This window comes from Podarcis cretensis, assembly GCF_951804945.1.
Source record: "Podarcis cretensis genome assembly, chromosome: 15".
Lineage (NCBI taxonomy): Eukaryota > Metazoa > Chordata > Lepidosauria > Squamata > Lacertidae > Podarcis > Podarcis cretensis.
In genome coordinates, this window is record NC_137185.1 from 35,320,655 (window position 1) to 35,340,394 (window position 19,740).

General features: G+C 43.6%; 1 protein-coding gene and 1 long non-coding RNA gene across 14 annotated transcripts in view; one reads left to right on the plus strand and one right to left on the minus strand.

Annotated features, from left to right (window-relative positions):
* CAMK2B (calcium/calmodulin dependent protein kinase II beta) overlaps nt 1-19,740 on the minus strand; it is a 203,923-nt gene that overhangs the window by 71,603 nt on the left and 112,580 nt on the right. For all 13 annotated transcript variants that reach the window (XM_079954994.1, XM_079955003.1, XM_079955002.1 and 10 more), the window contains exon 5: nt 19,001-19,066. In XM_079954994.1, the coding sequence (XP_079811120.1) occupies nt 19,001-19,066 (66 nt within the window). The remainder of the gene's footprint in view (nt 1-19,000; nt 19,067-19,740) is intronic.
* Nucleotides 3,421-5,857, plus strand: LOC307204027. The gene is made up of 2 exons (XR_013833468.1): nt 3,421-4,064; nt 4,631-5,857. It is a non-coding gene; the product is annotated as an uncharacterized lncRNA (long non-coding RNA).

Sequence of the window (19,740 nt, forward strand, 5' to 3'; positions counted from 1 at the left end):
CTGGGGTGGTAGTGGTGAATATTAGATACCCTGACTTGCATCCAAGAGTAAGCACCGTCCACTAATGTGAAACCACCAAATAAACCCACAGTGTTTATAGCCCAAAGGCATTTGGAGAGTTTCTTAGAAGTTTGCAGAAATCCTGTTCCAACTGGATGAAGCTCTTAGGTTGCTCTGAGCCCATGGCAGAGTCTAAGGTAAATCTGAAGAAAACCTCCAGCCTATTTGTAGTCCCTCTTGAATGTGATAAGGCAATAGAGTGAGCTTCACAGATAAGCCAAGGTGTGGTGTGGGGTTACAGCTGGATATCTAAAAGCATAGTTGTAGTGGGAAGTAGGGGGAAGATAGTTAGGCATGATTACCAGTGGCAAATGCTGTCCTCGGACTCACATTTGCCAAAACTGTTTCAGCTCTATGTGATGTTCCACACATTACGTAACAGCAAACTTTACATCTTTAGGTGTACACATAAAATATATTGCGTGTCCATCTAAAAATGAAGCAGTCCCAGTTTAGGGTAATCCATGTGTGATATGGGTCCCTGATAATAAGTGATTATTCCCTCCTGCACATCGCTAATGTACTGAAAATGATTATCCCTAAAGAACTGAATGAACAAGCTGATCTCAGCAGAGTGTCCTTGAATCCTGTTGACCTTCAACACAGTCTAAAGCTCATCTGTCTCCACAGAATTCTGACACAGAAAGAGAATGATCACCCAATGGACAAGAAAAGATCATTTTAAGAATAAAATGGATAATGCAAGGCTATACCTCATAGCTTTCATTATGCACATAGATAAATTTATCTACATCACTGACTACTGCAACGAAGAATGCATTTAAAATTGGGGCATCGCTTAAGACAGCATTGGGGAACCTGCGGACCTCCAGATGTTGCTGGACTGCAACTCCCATAATCCCTGATCATAGGCCATGTTGGCTGGGGTTGATGGGAGCTGAAGCTCAAAATCATCTTGGGGGTCATAGGTTCCTCATCCATGCTGTAAGATATGAATTATTTACCTGCCCTACAGAAGGAACAGTACTGCCATGTTTGGGTGAGGACATTAAAAATCTGGGTTCCAATTCCTTTCAGTCTACAAATGAAAGAACTAATTTTGTTTTGTATCCTAAGCTGCAGACACCAGTTGGATTGCCACTAATAAAAACGGAAACCAAACGAAGAAAATTAAGTTCTACAGCTTCCCATCTGAAACATGAGCAACTCCTACATGGATCAGACCCAACAACTCTGCTTTTGTGTGGGAAATGATGGGTCCCTTTAAGGCATTTGCTCATTGTACCCTTAACATATTGCTGCTAGAGGTGTGCATGACAAGAGTTTCTGGCTCATTCTTAAAGAATCTGGTTTTGCCCTATATGCAACACAGTTTCATACTGCGCACTGATCAGTTCTGAATAAGTTACTCCTTGTTGGAGGTGTGCAAATGTCACATGAACAAAGTATTTTAATTCAATATTATCCTACCAGCACCTCCCATCCTCCCAAAAACAATATGGCAGAAGAGGGCAGTTTCATTTGACCTCATTTGTATGTGTTAATTCATAAATCTGTTACTATTTCAGCAGCGATTTGTGATTTAAAAAAAAAAAATCTACACAAAAATCCACACAAAAATGCATATTTAAATAAATGTTTTTGGAAAGAAACCTAATAAAATTCACGTTTCTAAACATATTTTCTCTCTAAATACACATTTCAAAATTTATTTAATGTTTTTTGAGCCAGCAACTGCATCACTACGCAGAGACGTATGACATCTAAAGGATAACTACATTCTGATCAGCACATTATTAGTTCAGGAACTGTGGATCAAGTCAGTTCACAGCACAATTCACACAAATCTAATTCCTTAAGTACCCTAATATCTAGACTCAACCGACATTGCTCCTGTTAGCAAGACCTGGTGATAAGTTGTATTTTATTGACTCCAAATCTTAACAGCCATTATTCCTAAGACAAGAAAAGACCCTGTAAGCAGTTGACTAATATAGCTGAAAAGTCTTTCCCAAACCCCTGCTGTCAGGCCCAGGAAACTTTGATGGCTGCCAAAACTTCAACACATTGATAGGCCCTAACACTGCCAACAAGTGTCCTAAATCTGTGAGCTACCAATCATGGGAAAGGAATAAAAATCTCCTTGAAAGAAAGACCCCATGGTGGATCTCACCAATTGAGGCTTTAACGGTGAAGAAAACAAACATGGAGGAAAAAAACGCCACCTATGAGGAAATGTTAAGAAAAACAGACCAAGGGCCAAGACTTAGACCTTATGAAGAGATAAAAAATCTATTCACTGGGTGGTTGCAATACCACCAGGTGAATGATTTGCTAAAAGAGGACAAGAAGAAGTTGGGTTTTGATGACAAAAAATCAAAATTCAATGTAGAAGTAATAGAAGGTAAAAACAAAACCCTATCTAGAATCTATGACATACTTTTAGAGTGGTATACAAAGGACGAGGAGGTGAAGGAGGCAATGATTAAATGGGCAATTGACTTTGGTTATAATATCGATTTTGAAAGGTGGCTGGAAGTGTGGAATTGTAATATAAAGTTTACAGCATGCATGTCTCTGAGAGAAAATGTTTGGAAGATGCTATATAGGTGGTACCACACCCCTGTGAAGTTGGCCAAAATGTATAGACTAAAAGATAAGAAATGCTGGAAATGTGGGGAGGTGGAGGGTGACCTATATCATCTATGGTGGACATGCAAAAAGGTGAAAGGCTTTTGGGAATCGGTTTACAATGAGCTTAAAAGAATATTTAAATACACTTTTCCCAAAAGACCCGAAGCCTTTTTGCTGGGAATGACGGGTAAAGATATTAAGAAAGAAGATAGAACGATATTCCTCTATGCCACCACAGCAGCGAGAATTTTATTGGCACAATATTGGAAAGTGGAAACTATCCCCAATATAAATGATTGGCAAATTAAAATGATAAATTATGCTGAGCTTGATAAATTAACAGGTAAATTAAGAGACCACGATGAACAGAAATCATTGAAAAATTGGAGTAAATACTGGAACTATATTGGAATAAATGCTTAATGTGATTGGCGGGGTCAGAACAATACTACCAGCGTGTGAATTTAGGCCTATAGATTAAAAATCAAATACGTAATGGAAGCAGATATTCGATACTTACCAAAAGGATGGAAGGAAGTCCAGGAGGTGGTTTTTGCGTGTGTGTGTTTTTTTTGTTTTTTTTTAATCGTTTACTGTTTTGTGAAACAGCCAGATTAATCTATCTTTGTATAGTTAGAGAGAGGAAAAAGTTGGCTTGTATACCTTGACGCTTTTTTTTTTAAAATAATTTTTTCTTTTGTATTTGTTTGTATGTTTGTTATGTGCATAACCTCAATAAAAATGTATTTGGAAAAAAAATAAATCTGTGAGCTACTATTTTACATTTCCCACAACACCCCTGGCACAAAATTGCTCTGAAACACTATGGGAAATTTAAAATGGCAGTGCACTGCCACTGCTAAAGACCACCAAACATGAGGCAGCCCTCCAACTATAAGGCCATTTGTCCTTTATTTGAAGTGCTGTCTTATCCAAGTCTTGTTTAAAGGTAAAGAATCGTAAGAAGGAAGGAGAGCAGAAGGGACCTTGGAGTTGCCTATCAAAAGGTCATCTGGACAACAGTCTGAGCAGGTTACTGAATACTCATTGTCTGTTCCCTTTTGGTGGGATGTACAGTATTTTCTATTCATTCGAAGTTATAGGATTTTGCATCTGTACCAAAATTTGCACGTATAGATATAAATTAGCATGTGCACATTTTGTGCATATTGGCATCTATTTTTCTGGTGCTGTGTTTCCTTTTCGTTTGGTGTTGTGTACTTGGACACCTCAACCAGTTGGAAAGTTGCTCAGAACTCCCTCGATCCTAGAGTTGAACCCTACCTACTGGGAATGTCACTGCATATGGACAGGATTTTTTTCTGAATAGTGGAAAAAGTGGGTACATACTCTCTCTCCACCATGCATTCAACATACATGTGAAGTTAGCACTCCATACAGACACCTGAGTTCACAGTGACTTGGGGCGGCCGCCAAGACCACATAACACCGGTCTTGAAAGACCTACACTGGCTCCCAGTACGTTTCCGAGCACAATTCAAAGTGTTGGTGCTGACCTTTAAAGCCCTAAACGGCCTCGGCCCAGTATACCTGAAGGAGCGTCTCCACCCCTATCGTTCTGTCCGGACGCTGAGGTCCAGCGCCAAGGGCCTTCTGGCGGTTCCCTCATTGCGAGAAGCAAAGCTACAGGGAACCAGGCAGAGGGCCTTCTCGGTAGTGGCGCCCGCACTGTGAAACACCCTCCCATCAGATGTCAAAGAGATAAACAACTATCTGACTTTTAGAAGACATCTTAAGGCAGCCCTGTTCAGGGAAGTTTTTAATGTATGACATATTAGTGTATTTTTGGTCTTTGTGGAAGCTGCCCCGAGTGGCTGGGGAAACCCAGCCAGATAGGCGGGGTACAAATAAATAATAATAATTATTATTATTATTATTATTATTATTAATTGCAATTTATCTGTCTTGAAATTGAGGGGGTGGGCAGCCACATCCATTGGGCCTCCACAAGGAGAATTTGCCTGACATTATCACCCGGTGTGCATTTAGGTGGAGGACATATATCTACCAATAAAATGGCCAGGAAAGCCCCAGAGACACAGCTGTGACGAGGGACACTAATCTGTAGGCTTTCCAACGGCATGGTGATAAATCTTATGGTAGCTGCCTCAAAAGCCACACAATATACAAGATGTACCTTGTCCAGAGAAAATGGAGATCAGCTCATGAATCGCCTTCTTGGTGTCACCACTTCTTCCAATTATAAATATGTATTAAAATATACCCCCCCTTCACCCCATAAGCATTCTCTGAAAGAAAATAGCCAACCTTTTATCGCTTTCTGAGCACCAAGATTCTGAACACAGTTCAGAATAGGAAAAGGGTGCTAATGCATTTTGCACTTTCTGCTCCTTCAAAATATTTTTCCCCCTTGTTGGGTTTTAGTGGTTTTTTTATTTATCCTATGCTGCTTTGTGTGGTTTCATGCTGATTTTACACTATGGTAATTTTGTGCTGGTGCAGCCTTTCTGTTGACTGATTCAGTTGCTAATTTGATTGTGTAGTTATTTCAATCTGTTATCACCTAGAGGATGTGGTTAATTGGGCAATACATAAATGCCAAAATAAATAAATAACTGGGGTCACTTTTCCAAATCAGCCTGCTTACATGTTCTAATCTTCTTTATAGGCCTTCTTCCAGGTGCCCAGATACCTAAGGAGAAATGTGTGGAAATGTTGGAGCAAGTCTTCTCACTGGGGATGCCCCAGGTATGGTACGAAGTTCACCTGGTACATGCTTTCTTATCATTTCAGTGTTATACAAACCCCCTTAAAAAAACAAACACCTTTTCCAGGTCTTTTAATACATTTACTCCCTTTAAAATTAGTTTCAAACTGCTTTCACATGCTTGTTCTATTTCTTATGTGATTTCAATGCTGTTATGTTTTATTGATTGCATTTATATTTTACTGTGTTGAAAGCCTTGCTGGAGGGGTGGGGAACTGAATGGTGGGCTATCATTTTCTAATCTAAATAAATAATCCACATTAAGTGCTCTTGGATGTCCATCATTTGGCTAGGTACTGAGAGCCACACTGACATCACATTTACTTCCTACAATGAGGAAGGCAAACTAGGGTGGCCACATGTCTTATTTTACAAGAGATAGTATTTGAAGATGTCCTCTTAGGGATGAAGAATCCTAAGAAAGGAGCAGAGCAGACACCTTCCAATAGTTAGTTAGAAACAAGACAGCAAGAACAGAGGCCACCTGCTCACAGTCATCACCACTAAGGTAAGAAGTATTATATTTCATTTTTAATTGTAGGAAATATTTCCAAATTTGCACCTATCTATATAAAGGGACGTGGGTGGCGCTGTACCACAGAGCCTAGGACTTGCCATTCAGAAGGTTGGCGGTTCGAATCCCTGTGACAGGATGAGCTCCCGTTGCTTGCTCCCTGCTCCTGCCAACCTAGCAGTTCAAAAGCACATCAAAGTGCAAGTAGATAAATAGGTACCACTCCGGCGGGAAGGTAAATGGCATTTCCGTGTGCTGCTCTGGTTCGCCAGAAGCGGCTTAGTCATGCTGGCCACACGACCCAGAAGGTGTACGCCAGCTCCCTTGGTCAATAAAGCGAGATGAGCGCTGCAACCCCAGAGTCAGCCACGACTGGACCTAATCGTCAGGGGTCCCTTTACCTTTATATAAATTAGCATATGGCACTTTTATCAAAACATGCCTTTTGTCGATGTTTGCGGTCATTCCAAGGCAAATGCTTGTGCTCTAACATGCCTCCCCCTTTCCAAGGAGGACACATCCTTCCAACCTTCTTCCTTCCTCTTCCATGTAGCAGAAATATCGCGCTGGCTCAAACCTGGCAAAAACTCTGGGTGGCTGAACCAGCCAGTGCTAATTGTCTGCCTGCTTTCTCCAGAACAAGACTGAGGGCTCTGTCCCTTCTCATTAGTATTTTTAAGGTATCCTGGTTCAGCTGCTCCTGTTGCCAAGCTGTTGTCTTGGTTGCTACGCTTATGCATGTGCTAGCCTAGAATCCAATTGGTTATTTGGACATGCTCACTTTCTCAGTGCAGACCTTTCTCTCCGTCTCCCTGAAAGTGAAATTGGTGATGGATCAGGTGCCAGGTGAGAAAGGTAATGGGCTCTAAATAAGAAAGAACATTTTCTGTGCTGGGGTTTTTAGGGTTGCAGAGGAATAGAGTCTAACCAAAGGAGAGCCCAAGGATAATTATGTGATGCAAGAGCAATGGAATAGAAGGAGCAGTAAGATCCTCTTCACTGGGGAAGTGCAACCCTATGAGTTTTGGGAGAATGAAAAAATTGGCATGTAATGCAGTGGATTTTTCTATCCTTTGGAGTTATTTCTTTTACTGACTATGTTTTAATCAGCTTCACTGGCATCTCTGGGAGTTGAGGGGTTTATTATTGTATTGCACTGAAAGTCCAACTTCTGCTGCACTGGAATGCAATGCAGAGATGGGTAAATCATTCTGGTTAGATAAATCAGTCCTAACTGGATACCTTAGGAGGAACTATAGCTCAGTCATAGAGCACATAGTTCAGTTCTCAGCACCTCTAGCTAAAAAAATGGCATGAGATCTTGGAGCTTCTGCCAGCCAGAGTAGGCAATACTGGGGTAGATGGGCCATGGTCTGACTACAAAGCAGCCTCATGTGTTCATGTGCACATGAAATGGACTATAGCAGGAGTAGCCAGTATGGTGCACTCCGGATGTTGGTCTCCCATCAGCCTGAGCCAGCATAGCCAATGAAGTTCAACAACATCTGGAGGACACCATGTTGGCTAGCCCTGGACTGACAGTCTACAACTGTGGCTAATAACTGAGTTAATTCAGAGGTTTAGCACCTTTAACAAACTACAGTTCTCAGGATTCTTGGGGGAAGCTGTGACTGTTAAAGTGGTATGAGAGTGCTTCAGATATATGGTGTGGGGGTGTGACCTAAGACTACTAGAGATTAATGTCCAACAAATGCACCTTTTAAATATATGCACGGTGCCTATTTTTCTGCTGTGTTAGGCTATTGGAGTGTACCTAAATCTGGACCTATGTTGCCCATCAACGAGTACTGTCTTCATTTGTTTGGAATTGGATTGGAGAACTTTGCTAGTTCTGAAGATACCTAGGCTCCTGGAAGCCAAGTGCAATTTAAAACATGTCTATTTCAAGCTTCTTGAATTCAACACTTAAAAAATAAAAGTATTTTCTAGACTGTAAGGGAGAATATTTTGAAGGTAACATTTGGAAATATCTTCGCTAATGCATGCCAGTTGACACACACCTACACACACCCAGTTGACATGGCATTTTGCTTGCTCACAAAAATGCTACAATTACCTTGATCAGAAATTAAACTCTCTCAGGTGTTGGAAAGTATGGAAAGAAACCTAAGAGCGTGCCTTTGGTCCATCTCTCTCAATATAACCTACACTGTGTGGCAGTGGCTCCCCAGAGTTTCAGACAGGCTTTTCCACATTATACATGGAGATGCCACGGAATGAACCTAGAATCTCCTGCATGTATAGCATGGGCTCTGTTACTGAGCTATAACACTACCTGATTTTTTTCCCGGGGGGCAGGGGCACTTGGCACAACTCTGGACACTCCTCTTACCCAGAAAGGGTCTCCTATTCTATTCTCAAATATGGGAAGAGCCCACTGGCTCAAACCATCTAGCCCAGCATCCAGTTCGCACATTAGCCAACCAGATGCCTACAGGAAACCCAAAGCAGGATGTGATCAAAACAGGCCTCTCCCCAGCAGCTGGTATTCAGAGGTAAACTGCCTCTGACAGTGGAAAAACTGTGGATTGTAGCCAGTGATTAGCCCTACCCTTCCTTAATTTGTCTACAGTGGTGCCCCGCAAAACGAACGCCTCGCAAAACGGAAAACCCGCTAGACGAAAGGGTTTTCCGTTTTGGAGGCGCTTCGCAAAACGAATTTCCCTATGGGCTTGCTTCGCAAGACGAAAATGTCTTGCGAGTTCCTGCGGGGGTTTTTCCCTTCTCCCCCCCCCCTTTCCTAAGCCCTAAGCTGCTTATCAGCTGATCTGCTGATAAGCCGCTTATCAGCTGATCCGCTAAAAGCCGCTAAACCGCTAATAGCGCTAATCCGCTAAGCTGTCAATGGGCTTGCTTCGCAAGACGAAAAAACCGCTATACGAAGAGCCTCACGGAACGGATTAATTTCGTCTTGTGAGGCACCACTGTAACCCTCTTTTAATGCCATCCAAATTGCTGGCCACCGGTACTTCTCGAGGGAGCGAATGCCATAGTTTTAAGTACAAACTTTCTTTTGTGTGTTCCAAATCTTCCAATATTCAGCTTCACTGCATGTCCCTAAGTTCTAGCATTATGGAAAAGAAAAACTTCTCTCTTTCCGCTTTCTCCATAACAAAAGTAACTTTATGCACTTCTATTGTGTTTCCTTACCTTCTTTCTAAAATGAAAAGGCCTAAATGTTGCAACCTTTCTTCGCAGGGGAGTCATGCCACACCCTTAATCATTTTGGTTTCTCCCTTTTCTGAAGCTTTTATCCTTTTTGAGTTGAGGCAACCAGAACTGTCAATGGTATACCAAGTGTGAGTGCACTACAGATTTTTCTAATGGCATTATGATATTGGTGACCTACTGGGGAATAACCTGTGGAACTCCCTGCCAGTAGAGGTTTGGCAGAAATAATTTGCGTCTTCTTTTAGATATATCCTAAAAACAGTGTTACTCGCACAGGCCCTCGCAATGTGAAATTCTTTTTCCCAACCAGTATTTATTGATATTTTTACTGATTTTCCCCCTGATGTTTTTGTTGTACTTGTTGCAATTTTGTATGCTGCATGCAACCTTGTATTTTTTAGGGAAGTGCAGCTTATAAATATTTAAATATATAACAACAATTTTTTTAACAATCACCATTTCTTTTCTAATGATCCATAGAATAGAATTTGCCTTCCCACCAGCATCTACCCCCCTGCCACACACTGTCTTAAGTAGATCAGACCAAGTGAACTTCCAGAACCACCATGAAGCTGACGGGTGTCAAATGATGCTGCCCTCGTCTGATCTGTATTAATAGGGACCTGCATACAACTCTTGTCTGCGGAGGCAAAAGGCCCTTCAATGTCAACTGTGGGCTCCAAAAGGGAAGGAGGAAAAGTACTCCTTTAGGAAACTATAGAGCACGGTATGGCCATGATCCAGAAATAGCCCTGTCCTTTTCCCAGGGCCAACTTGGCAGCAGTCACCTGTGCACTGTGAAGAGGCTGCCAGCTTCAATGTGCTCGAAGAGCTCTGGAGTTTTGCCCAACACATGTGATAATCTCTCCCCCGAGGGGGTGTCTCTGGTGACTACAGGAGACTCGCTCTTATTACCACGAGGATATTTCTTTAGCTTCAGCACTTGAGGCTCCAGCTTCAGTTACCAAAATGCTATTGCTGGCCTCGGTTCATCCAATTATTGTCTTGCCAGCATGATGACAGGACATACTTGCTTGCTAAAATAAGCCAGATGACAGTCAAAGAGTGTGTGCCTGACAAGCTTTGTCCCTTAATGCTATGGCTGGGGCATGCTACTTTTGAAAGGAAGGGGAGGGGGAGATAGCCAACAAAACTCCACTCCGCTTAGAAATGGCACTGACACAAAAATACAGCCATCCGGAGGGGAAACAAAAAACCAAGGGCTTATTCACATGCCACTGCAGCAAGTCAAAGATCAATATGTTTCTTGCTTTGCCTCCTCCCCGAACTCCTGCTAATTGTGTATTTAATGCCAACTGTTGCCTAGGGGGATGTCAGGAGCATGGACATGATATGGTTACTGCCTGGAGGTTTTGCAACCTTGCTCCAAGCCAAAATGTATTCTCTATTTTAAAAACTAAACAGCATCTTTCCACCACAAAATCCCCAATCCTGCATATTGCACAACACAGAAATGGGGAACCTGTGGCTTTCTGGATGCTGTTGGGACTCCAACTACTATCAAGCCCAGCCAGCATGGCCAATGGATATGGATGATGGGAGCTGCAGTCCAACAACATCTGGATGGCCCACACATTCCCCAAAGTTGCTTTAAAAGTATAGAGAAAAATTAAGGCTTAAAAGCAGGGCCCCTTCCACTCTGGCTGAAAATCCACATTGGACACATATTCATAACCATGGTTTACCGTGGAATTATGGAGGGTTCCCCACCTTGCACCTCTAATAAAAAACCTCCACTGTTCTGGGATGAAACGAGTGAAGGAAGGGAGATCTGAAAGTGGTATCTCTGGGTAGTGGGACTGTACAGAACACCTAAGCATCCTAATACTGCCATGAGCCAAACTGCCTATAATAGGAAGCAAGAAGGTACTGCTAAGTTCACAAGCAGAGCCATTTCCCACCTACCGAGCTCACAAAAATGTCAAGGGTGTGCCTATCTCCTTACACCATTTCCTACTGTGTCTCAACTCTGGATTACTGCCAAAGCCAGATCATAAGTAGGGCACTGAGCCTTAAGCCTCATTGACTCCTAAAAACCCTACAGGCAGTTGCATCATAGGTTCATCCAACCAGACCGTTTCTGTTATCAATCTCTTTCAAATAACATGGCTGGTGCTTTGCCCATTTCCTTCCTAGAAAAAGTAAGTGATGCCCACCTTTTGAACCAAAACCCAGGAGATGTGTTCCCTGAGAAGATGTACCGTATTTTTCGCTCTATAAGATGCACCAGACCACAAGCCGCACCTAGTTTTTGGAGGAGGAAAACAAGAAAAAAAATATTCTGAATCTCAGAAGCCAGAACAGCAAGAGGGATCGCTACGCAGTGAAAGCAGCAATCCCTCTTGCTGTTCTGGCTTCTGGGATAGCTGCGCAGCCTGCATTCGCTCCATAAGACGCACACACACTTCCCCTTACCTTTTAAGAGGGAAAAAGTGAGTCTTATAGAGCAAAAAATACGGTAGTTCTCACAAAACAGCAGATAAGACCCTAAAGTCTTCTTCCAAATGCTACAACTTCAGACTTTGGGTGAAAGTGTGGTATGTGCTGGAATGTTGCTCCATACACAAAAATCCCGTACACACAGAAAACTAAAGGCAGAGGGAAGGCTAGGCTAAGAACCCTTCTTCCAGACATGCAAGTTTTCTACATGCATGGATTTTTATTTTTATGCATGGAGGCACATGCAGTGATGCTACACTCTCCATCACTAGGAGTAGCTACATGCCCCAAACTGCTGGCACTGATGGCTGTGCACCACACTCCCTAAACTGTATGACTTCTGATCTCCAAGGCAACATGCAAATGCTTTGGCCCAAAAAAGTAAATGGGACAAGAGTTGGGAAGGAGGGGTTCCGGTAAACAAGATAAAAGATGCAGATCAGGAAAAAGAGAGAGGGAGAAGAGGGACGGAAGGAGAGAGAAGGAGAGAGAGAGAGAGAGAGAGAGAGAGAGAGAGAGAACGCGCACACAAGCACGAGTGGGAAGACATGGGAGAGATGGAATGATGAATGCTATAGAATCAAGCCAATTGCTTTAGCTCCCCCCGTTATGGACAATAACTGTCAGTGCCAGGATCACTGGAACCAGGTGGTTCATGTGGGCCTGGGTGTTTCCTTGTGTGGAAGGTCTCAGGGTCCCCAACCAGTCTCACTGGAGTTCTGCGTTGATGAGAAGGATTTTGTCATGCAAGTTCGGACAGGGAAGAAACCAACTCTGAATAACTGCCCTCCCCATACGCCAAAAATAAAAGGAACCTGGCAGGGCAGAATGCCAGACCTGACCAGATTCAATCTATTATGGCAGCACCTACGCTCCCCACCCAACATTCTGAGAGGGTGAAAGGCATATATATACTGACCTTCAGGTCCCTATGCACAATGGCATAGTGGTGAATGTAAGTTACGCTTTCTAATATCTGATGGATACAGTGACTGCAAAACAAAACGGGAAGGGAGGGAGGGAGGGAGGAAGGAAGACAGGAGGCAGGTTGGGAAAGGGGCAGACAATGGGGATCAGGAGGAGAGAAGTGGAGAAATCATACGCAGAAGAAAGGCAGGAAAGGTGTAAGAAGAAGAAGAGAGCACAGGAAGGTTATAGAAAGGGAGTGAGCAAAAGAAGACGACAACCAAAATATGCATGGCAGGAAACAAAATCCAGAGATTAAAAGGGGGAAAGGGGAGGGGAAAGATCCACAGCAACAGACAGATGGACAGACAGAAAGGGACAGGGGGCAGGGTGGATATGGGGGACAAGAGAAGGAGAGAAACAATGTTGTGAAAGCTCAGAGACCACAGGGGGTTATCACAAGATGTGTGCAGATGGCTGTTAATAGCACCAGAAACTATGTGCAGTCAGGATCTGAGAATGGAGAGCAGTGCCAAAGGGAGCCTCTCCCACCCACCCCCTCCAAAACAGATCACTTGGGGCTACAGAAGTCGTGTATATAATAAGTAGTTTTGAAACACAGCAAAGGAAGCCCATGAGGCTGGCATGGAAAAAGAGAGAGAGGGTAATATCTATGGGTGTGGATAGGTACTGTGTGAAAGGCCATTGCTCACAACCTGCAAGCCTGACCGCTGTGAACCTCTTGGATCTGGGCAAACTGTCTGGCCTAGGAAATGTAGCACCACACTCAGTGTGCAGAAAATATTCCAGGAAAGGCAGATTCCTTTACTCCAGGATACTCCGCCTGCTCAGTATAAGAAGCTAGTGAGAAAAACTGCATAGCCCAAGACAGTCCTGTGCTAGATATGAGGACTAACATGGGATAATATAACTGGCACTTTTGCAGACAGTGGGGACAGGAATAACTCAAAGTAGCTCATTTGATCCCCCAACATTACTGCTGCATGGGCATGACCAAGAGTGGGGAACTCAGACCCTCAGGGTGAATGTGGCCCTCCATGGCTCTCTACCTGGCCCTTAAGGACTCTCTCTAGGCCACACCTGCCCCAGCCACATAAGCAGTTTAGTCCTGCTGGCCACATGACCCAGAAAGCAGTCTGTGGACAAACGCCAGCTCCCTCGGCCTACAAGTGAGATGAGCGCCGCAACGCCATAGATGCCTTTGACTGGAGTGAACCGCCCAAGAGTTCTTTACCTTTACCTTTTATAGCTGCTACCAATATGCTTTTATGCCTGTCAAGTAAACCTCTACACTTGACTGAATCTTTATGACATCCATGAGTGTTTATTGCCTACTGCGTGTGTACCTTCAACCCCAAAGACGCTTCCAAGGAAGGAGCTGTGTTGAGATGTAACTCTGCTGAGTACAGATACTGTCACACATGGGCAGCGAAAGTGATGCTGGACCCAATCCTTCTAAATCATCCATCAGGTTGATGGATTGATCCAACACACTTTCCCTACTTGTGATTTCCAGCAACTGGCATTCAAAGGTACTGCCTCTGATTGTGGAGGTAGAACACAGCCATCAAGACTAGTAGCTGTTGACAGTGAAGCCACTGTGGACTATAGTAACTGATTAGTCTTATCCTTCATTAAGTTGTCTAATCCTCTTTTAAAGCTCTGTAAGTTAGTAGCCATCGCGACTTCTTGTGGGAATGAATTCCATAGCTATCTGCTGTGTTAAAAAGTGCTTTCTTTGTCTATCCTCAGTCTCCCAACATTCAGCTTCACTGGACGTGCCAAAGTTCTGCTGTTAATCTATAATTTTATACATCTCCGCATAGCGTGTACCACACTTCAGTTCTACCCCCTCTGCTGGATCTCAAACAATTTGGGCTTCCAAGGCTCAGTTTAGCAGCCCATTCAACATTCATGGACCCCACTATTTGCAGTTTGCTAGTGCCAGCAAGCTTGCACACTGATTGATGTGTGTCCCCATTCAAACACACTAAAACAAAAAGGGGAACGTCAAAAGTCCTATCAGTCAGAGAAAGGAGAAGATCACACCATTGAAAAGAATTGTGAACTGCTAGTTATGCGTATAGCCAGATTAAAAAAAAAACACAATCTTCTAACCATTGGCCATGTTGACTGGGGTTGGTTGAGTCCATCAACATCTGGATGGCCACAGGTTCCCCAGTCCTGGGCTAAGGTAACAACCAAGATGCAAGGAGTTTGTATAAATGGTTTGTCCAAACTATTATTATTAGTTCTGCACTGGACCTTCTGCACACAAGCAGATTATATATATTCACAACCTGAAACCTAGCTTCAGTATTTTGAATAAATAAAATGGTTGGGCTTCATTCTTGATCTGAAAAAGCGATCTCAGAGCTGGGATCAAGGCTCCCCAACAGCTGGTTCTTTAGACACCCTTCCACAAGGAAGTAGGGAAAAGAGGGACAGAACCATTGCTGGTAATTCTCCTCTTAGCTCTTTTCAATCTCCATAGCTTACAAGTGGCTGCTTTAGTCAGTTTTTTGAAACAGCTAGTAAGTTCTGGAAAACTGCACCTCCTAGTTATGACCAGGGAAGTGTTTAATATTTCAGAGTACAGCTGTGTTGCAATGAGAGGGAATACCCCTGGTAGTCACAGGTCACTAAATATGGCCAGGAATTACAGGAAGGAATGCATGCATATAAATGCATGCATATAAATCTGTTTCAGCTGTGAGCTGTGCATTTGGAATTTGATTGTGGAAGGGTGTCTAAAGAACCAGCTTTAAATGCTGTAAACTGACTTAGACAGGGGGTGGGGGCGGCTCTATATGAAAAAGTGGGATTAGAAATCTCTAAAACAAATAACTGAAATAAGGAGGCAGGACAGATAAAAATAACTTGCTTTGCAGAAATGTTATGTTGACTGTTTCAGTTGCTATCTGATTATTTCTTTAATACCATTTTCTGTCCTACAGGATCAACTAGGTCATTGGAAATTAAAATGGACTCTAATCATGACTGGATTCTGACACACTTACATGGGAATAAGCTCCATTGAAAACAGAGGCTCTTACCTCTGAGTGCTGAAAATGTCAAAAGGAGAAATCTTCACCAAGTACATTGCTGCTGATCATGGGTTTTAGGCTTCCTGAGGTATCTTCTGCAGTGAACTTGGAAGTTGCAGCTAAAATGGGGAAAGGTTTTCTGACAGATGCTCATGCTGGGGCCTTCTCTACAAAAATGCATTTTAAATGTGAGGAAGAAGAGAGGACACAACACAGAGAAGTGCTATGTGAACCTCTCCCAGCTGTTCTACGGATCCCCTCCAAACCCAACCTGCTAATCCAGGCTTCACCAATCTGGTGCCCTCCAGCTGTTTTGGAACACAACTACCACCTGCCCCAGACAGTACAGCTGATGGGACTTGTAATCCACAACAGCTGGAGGGCATTAGTTTGGCGAAGGCTGTTCTAACCCCTGGACACACGTCGATACAGCCCTGGCCACAGTGATGTCCCAAAGCTGACTTTCTTTTGCCTCCTTCACTAGATTTTAGGGAGGGCAGGCTGCCCTCTGGGAACAATACCATTTTGCTTGTTTTTCTCTCCCTATCCCAACCGCAAAGGGATATAAATTAGAGTGCAAAAATAATTATAAGAAGAAGAATGTGAATCTGTGTCTCTTTCATGGTAGAGCCTAGACTGGCACGACAAGTGGAAGTTGGCCCCAAATCCCACAAAGGTACCATGCAAAAATCCTACTATGCCAACTAGATTTGCGTACCCAAAGGGCTTGCACAATTTAATAAATAGTGACAGAACAAATGAGAGTTCATTTCTCAGGGAGCTCACCCGAATCTGAGAAGCAGTGCTTCTCTACTCCTCTGGGAAGGGTCAGCCCCCAAATATATGAAGCCCCCTCCTAAGGCCATGAACATCTATCTGAATTTTGTATGAAGGAAGAGATGGAAAATTAAAAGAAACAGTAAGCACAATTCTGTAGGCCCAACATAAGATGAGAGGGGGCATATTAGTAGACCCAAATGGGCCTTGAAGCAGATACAAACCCAAGCAGATGCAAAAAAAAAAACCCTCAACGGCCTCCAGTCCATAGTCTACATAAGGAAAAGGCTACATATTGAGAAAAGGCTTAATCTGTTACAAGTCATAGCCCTGCTCTGCATTCTGGAAGAAACACAGGAAGAACATCAGTCTCCCCTGCTGTGTCTTTGCAAACATAGCTAGCACAGCAGCATAGGAAGCTACCTTATCTAGTTTAGCATTGTCTACCCTGACCGGCAGCATCTCTCTGGGGTCTCAGACAAGGGTCTTTCCTATCTGGAAATGCCAGAAATTGAAGATGTGTCCTTTTGCATGCAAAGCAAGTGCTCTACCACTAAGCTATCGCCCTTTGGTAGAAATGGGCCCATTATTTAACCTGAATCACAGCGTCATGAGTTGCCTCTTGCAGCACCTCACCACAGCCCACTGTAAAGCAAACGTGTTTCTTTATGCCCTGACCCCTTGGGACTAAGTCTCTGACTTTCAGAACCCCCAATTGCCCAACAGAACTTTATTTTCCTTCCTTGTCTACACTCTGTTTTTTAGAAGCAAGTGATATGGCTTCCTTACTTATCTGAACTCACTTCTATGGGTATTATTGTAATGGCACAAAGTCACCTGAGTCTACCTATTTGACCACGAGGAAAAGCAGCCCTCAGGCTAAATTAAATAAAATAAAAATCCTCCACCAATATTTTATATTATATTTATCTTAGTTAATAAAAAAAAAACACTTTCTTATCAGTTAGGTTGGTTGCCCTTTAAGGGAATGAGCCTGTGGTCAGCTCTAGAGAAAAACTATAGAACAACACAAAGCGGAAAGGAGAGCTGGTAGTTTCAGTTAGGAGACCCCTGGTTTGCTGCCAAGTTCAGAGATGGTCAAACACAATATAAATAATGCTACTTCACTATTATTATTATTATTATTATTATTATTATTATTATTATCTATATAAGGCCATCAACGTGCATGATCCTCTACAAAGTACAAGAAAACAGGCACCTGCCCCACAGAGCTTACAATCTAAAAACAAAAGGTTAGGTCTTACTTTATAGTAGTTGAATGGGTGCCACCCCCCTGTGGCTATTTCCCATATTGACACAGAAATGGAGGATACATGTAAGAGAGAGTAGAGCCACAGCACCAAGAGTCGTACTTGAGATAGCTTCTGATCCTCGCATGGCTCCTCCCCACATGATCTCACCTCTCTCAAATAGTTCCTCCACTCCCCAGAGCAGCATGGGAAGTAGCCATAGGTGAGAGGCAACCAGAACAAAAAAGGCAGGTCCCCAACCACGTTTCTTGGCTAATGCGGTTCTGCCCTCACAAACAAGCTCTTGTTGCGACAGCCATAGTTCTGTGCTCAAGCATTACATATACTTTTCCCATCAGTCCAAACCCTACTGACCCTGCACTCTTCTGCATCATTCAGGTGGTGGGTCCCTTCCACTCACTGCTGCTATACTTTGAGCTGTACCCACTGCAGTATTCCAGTCTTTGATTCTTTTTCAAATGAACACAGTGAAGATGATGCTCTTTAAGCCTCGCTATTCTCACCCTGTCAACTTTTAGCCCTGGGCTCCTCAAGAGCTATCTACAACTTGGACAGCAAGAGCTGATCCTGAGAAACTATGTTATGTCCAACTTTCACTTCTTTCGCAGACTCTCATGCTTTTGGGGGGGGGATTGGGGGGGTTGGATTTCATCCACAATTGTTCATATAATCTAGGCTAGGTAAACCAAAATCTATTTGAAGTTGAATCAGGGTTGAAGAGCTGAATAACGAAACACCTGGTGTTGGCCTCCTTCATTCTGTAACCTGCAAATGTCATAAGCCTTTGAATCTTAAGATACTGAGTCTCAAGACAAGTGGTGTAGAAAAACACACCTGCCATCAGCCCACCGGGTCTTGAGCCAAATCTCTTCTGCCTGCCTCTCTTTCCTTAACATGAAGCAGCTGCGGTGGTGGCCTACCTTGGTGAGAGTCCATTTTGGAGGCAATTCACTTAAGATAATCAGATGCAATAAGAGGAAAGAGCTCTTGTAACCTTGGTATTAAAAGGGGGAGTGGATTTTGGCAAGTGTTACCTTTTATCACCCTGCAGCACTGTAATGGAGCAAGGGTTACCTGCCAAAATGCTATCTCCTTCACATCTATGAAAGGAAGAGGAGCCCCATCCTTTGCTGCAACCTGATCATCAGACGGAAAAGCCACAGAGCAGGCTCTGGCACTGCATGTGGCAATGGGGCACGTCATGGCAACCACTGGTGCCAAAGGTTTTATGAACTTTGCTGTAGCCTTGTGATACCTTTTGAGTCCAACCCTTTGCCCCAGTCATGGATGGGTTAATGTTGCACAGGTACAAGCTGGCATGGGATCAGGGAGCAGAAAGAAGGGGGCAGGGTGGGGAAAGGAAGAAGGATGGAGGGGGACAGATGGAGATGGAATTACCACTCACCTTGCATCGGCTTCACTGTAGTATTCCCTGGCAACAATGTCTTCAAAGAGCTCCCCGCCCGTGACCCTGAAATAGAACGCAGACCACAGTTCAAGCAAAGTCTGAAATCTGAAAAAGCACCCCTTGAGGGCAAACTGCTACAGCCCAGCTGTTCCTGAAAGACCAGAGGAGCTTGCCAGAAGTTCTAATTTTTTAGATCCCTTTTCCGAAACACAGACTTGGGATGAACCTGCCACCTGTTCTGCTGGAGAAATTATCATCGGGGCCACTGACAGTTGTCAGAAGGGCTGGGCTCCTGGCAGGGTCCACTGGTGACCTTGGAGTCTCCAGGTCTTCTGTTGTTACTGTCTGTCCTCTCTGAGCAAGCAAACAAGACAGAGGAGGTGTAGCAGAATCCCCCACTTGCCTCCCACTTTCTCTTTGGACAACTTGCCTCCTGATCCGGGCCTAAGGACAAAGGGTCAACGGTGCGGAAGCATTTTGCCCAAAGCTCCCCAAACTCTGGAGCCAACCAGTTGCTCATCCGTGGCAAAGACCTAGGTGATCTGCTCTTCCCATATACTGCCAATTGAATAGTCTGCCATTTTAAGACACCGAGAAATATAAGCAACGAAGGCAGTGCTGAGAACATTTTGGAAGAGGCAAGTAAGAATGGTGAAAGACAAAAGGGGCACTTATGGCAGGAGTTTGTTACCAGGTTGATTACACAGATCACTGGTCATTAAATTTGGGGTAAGTGG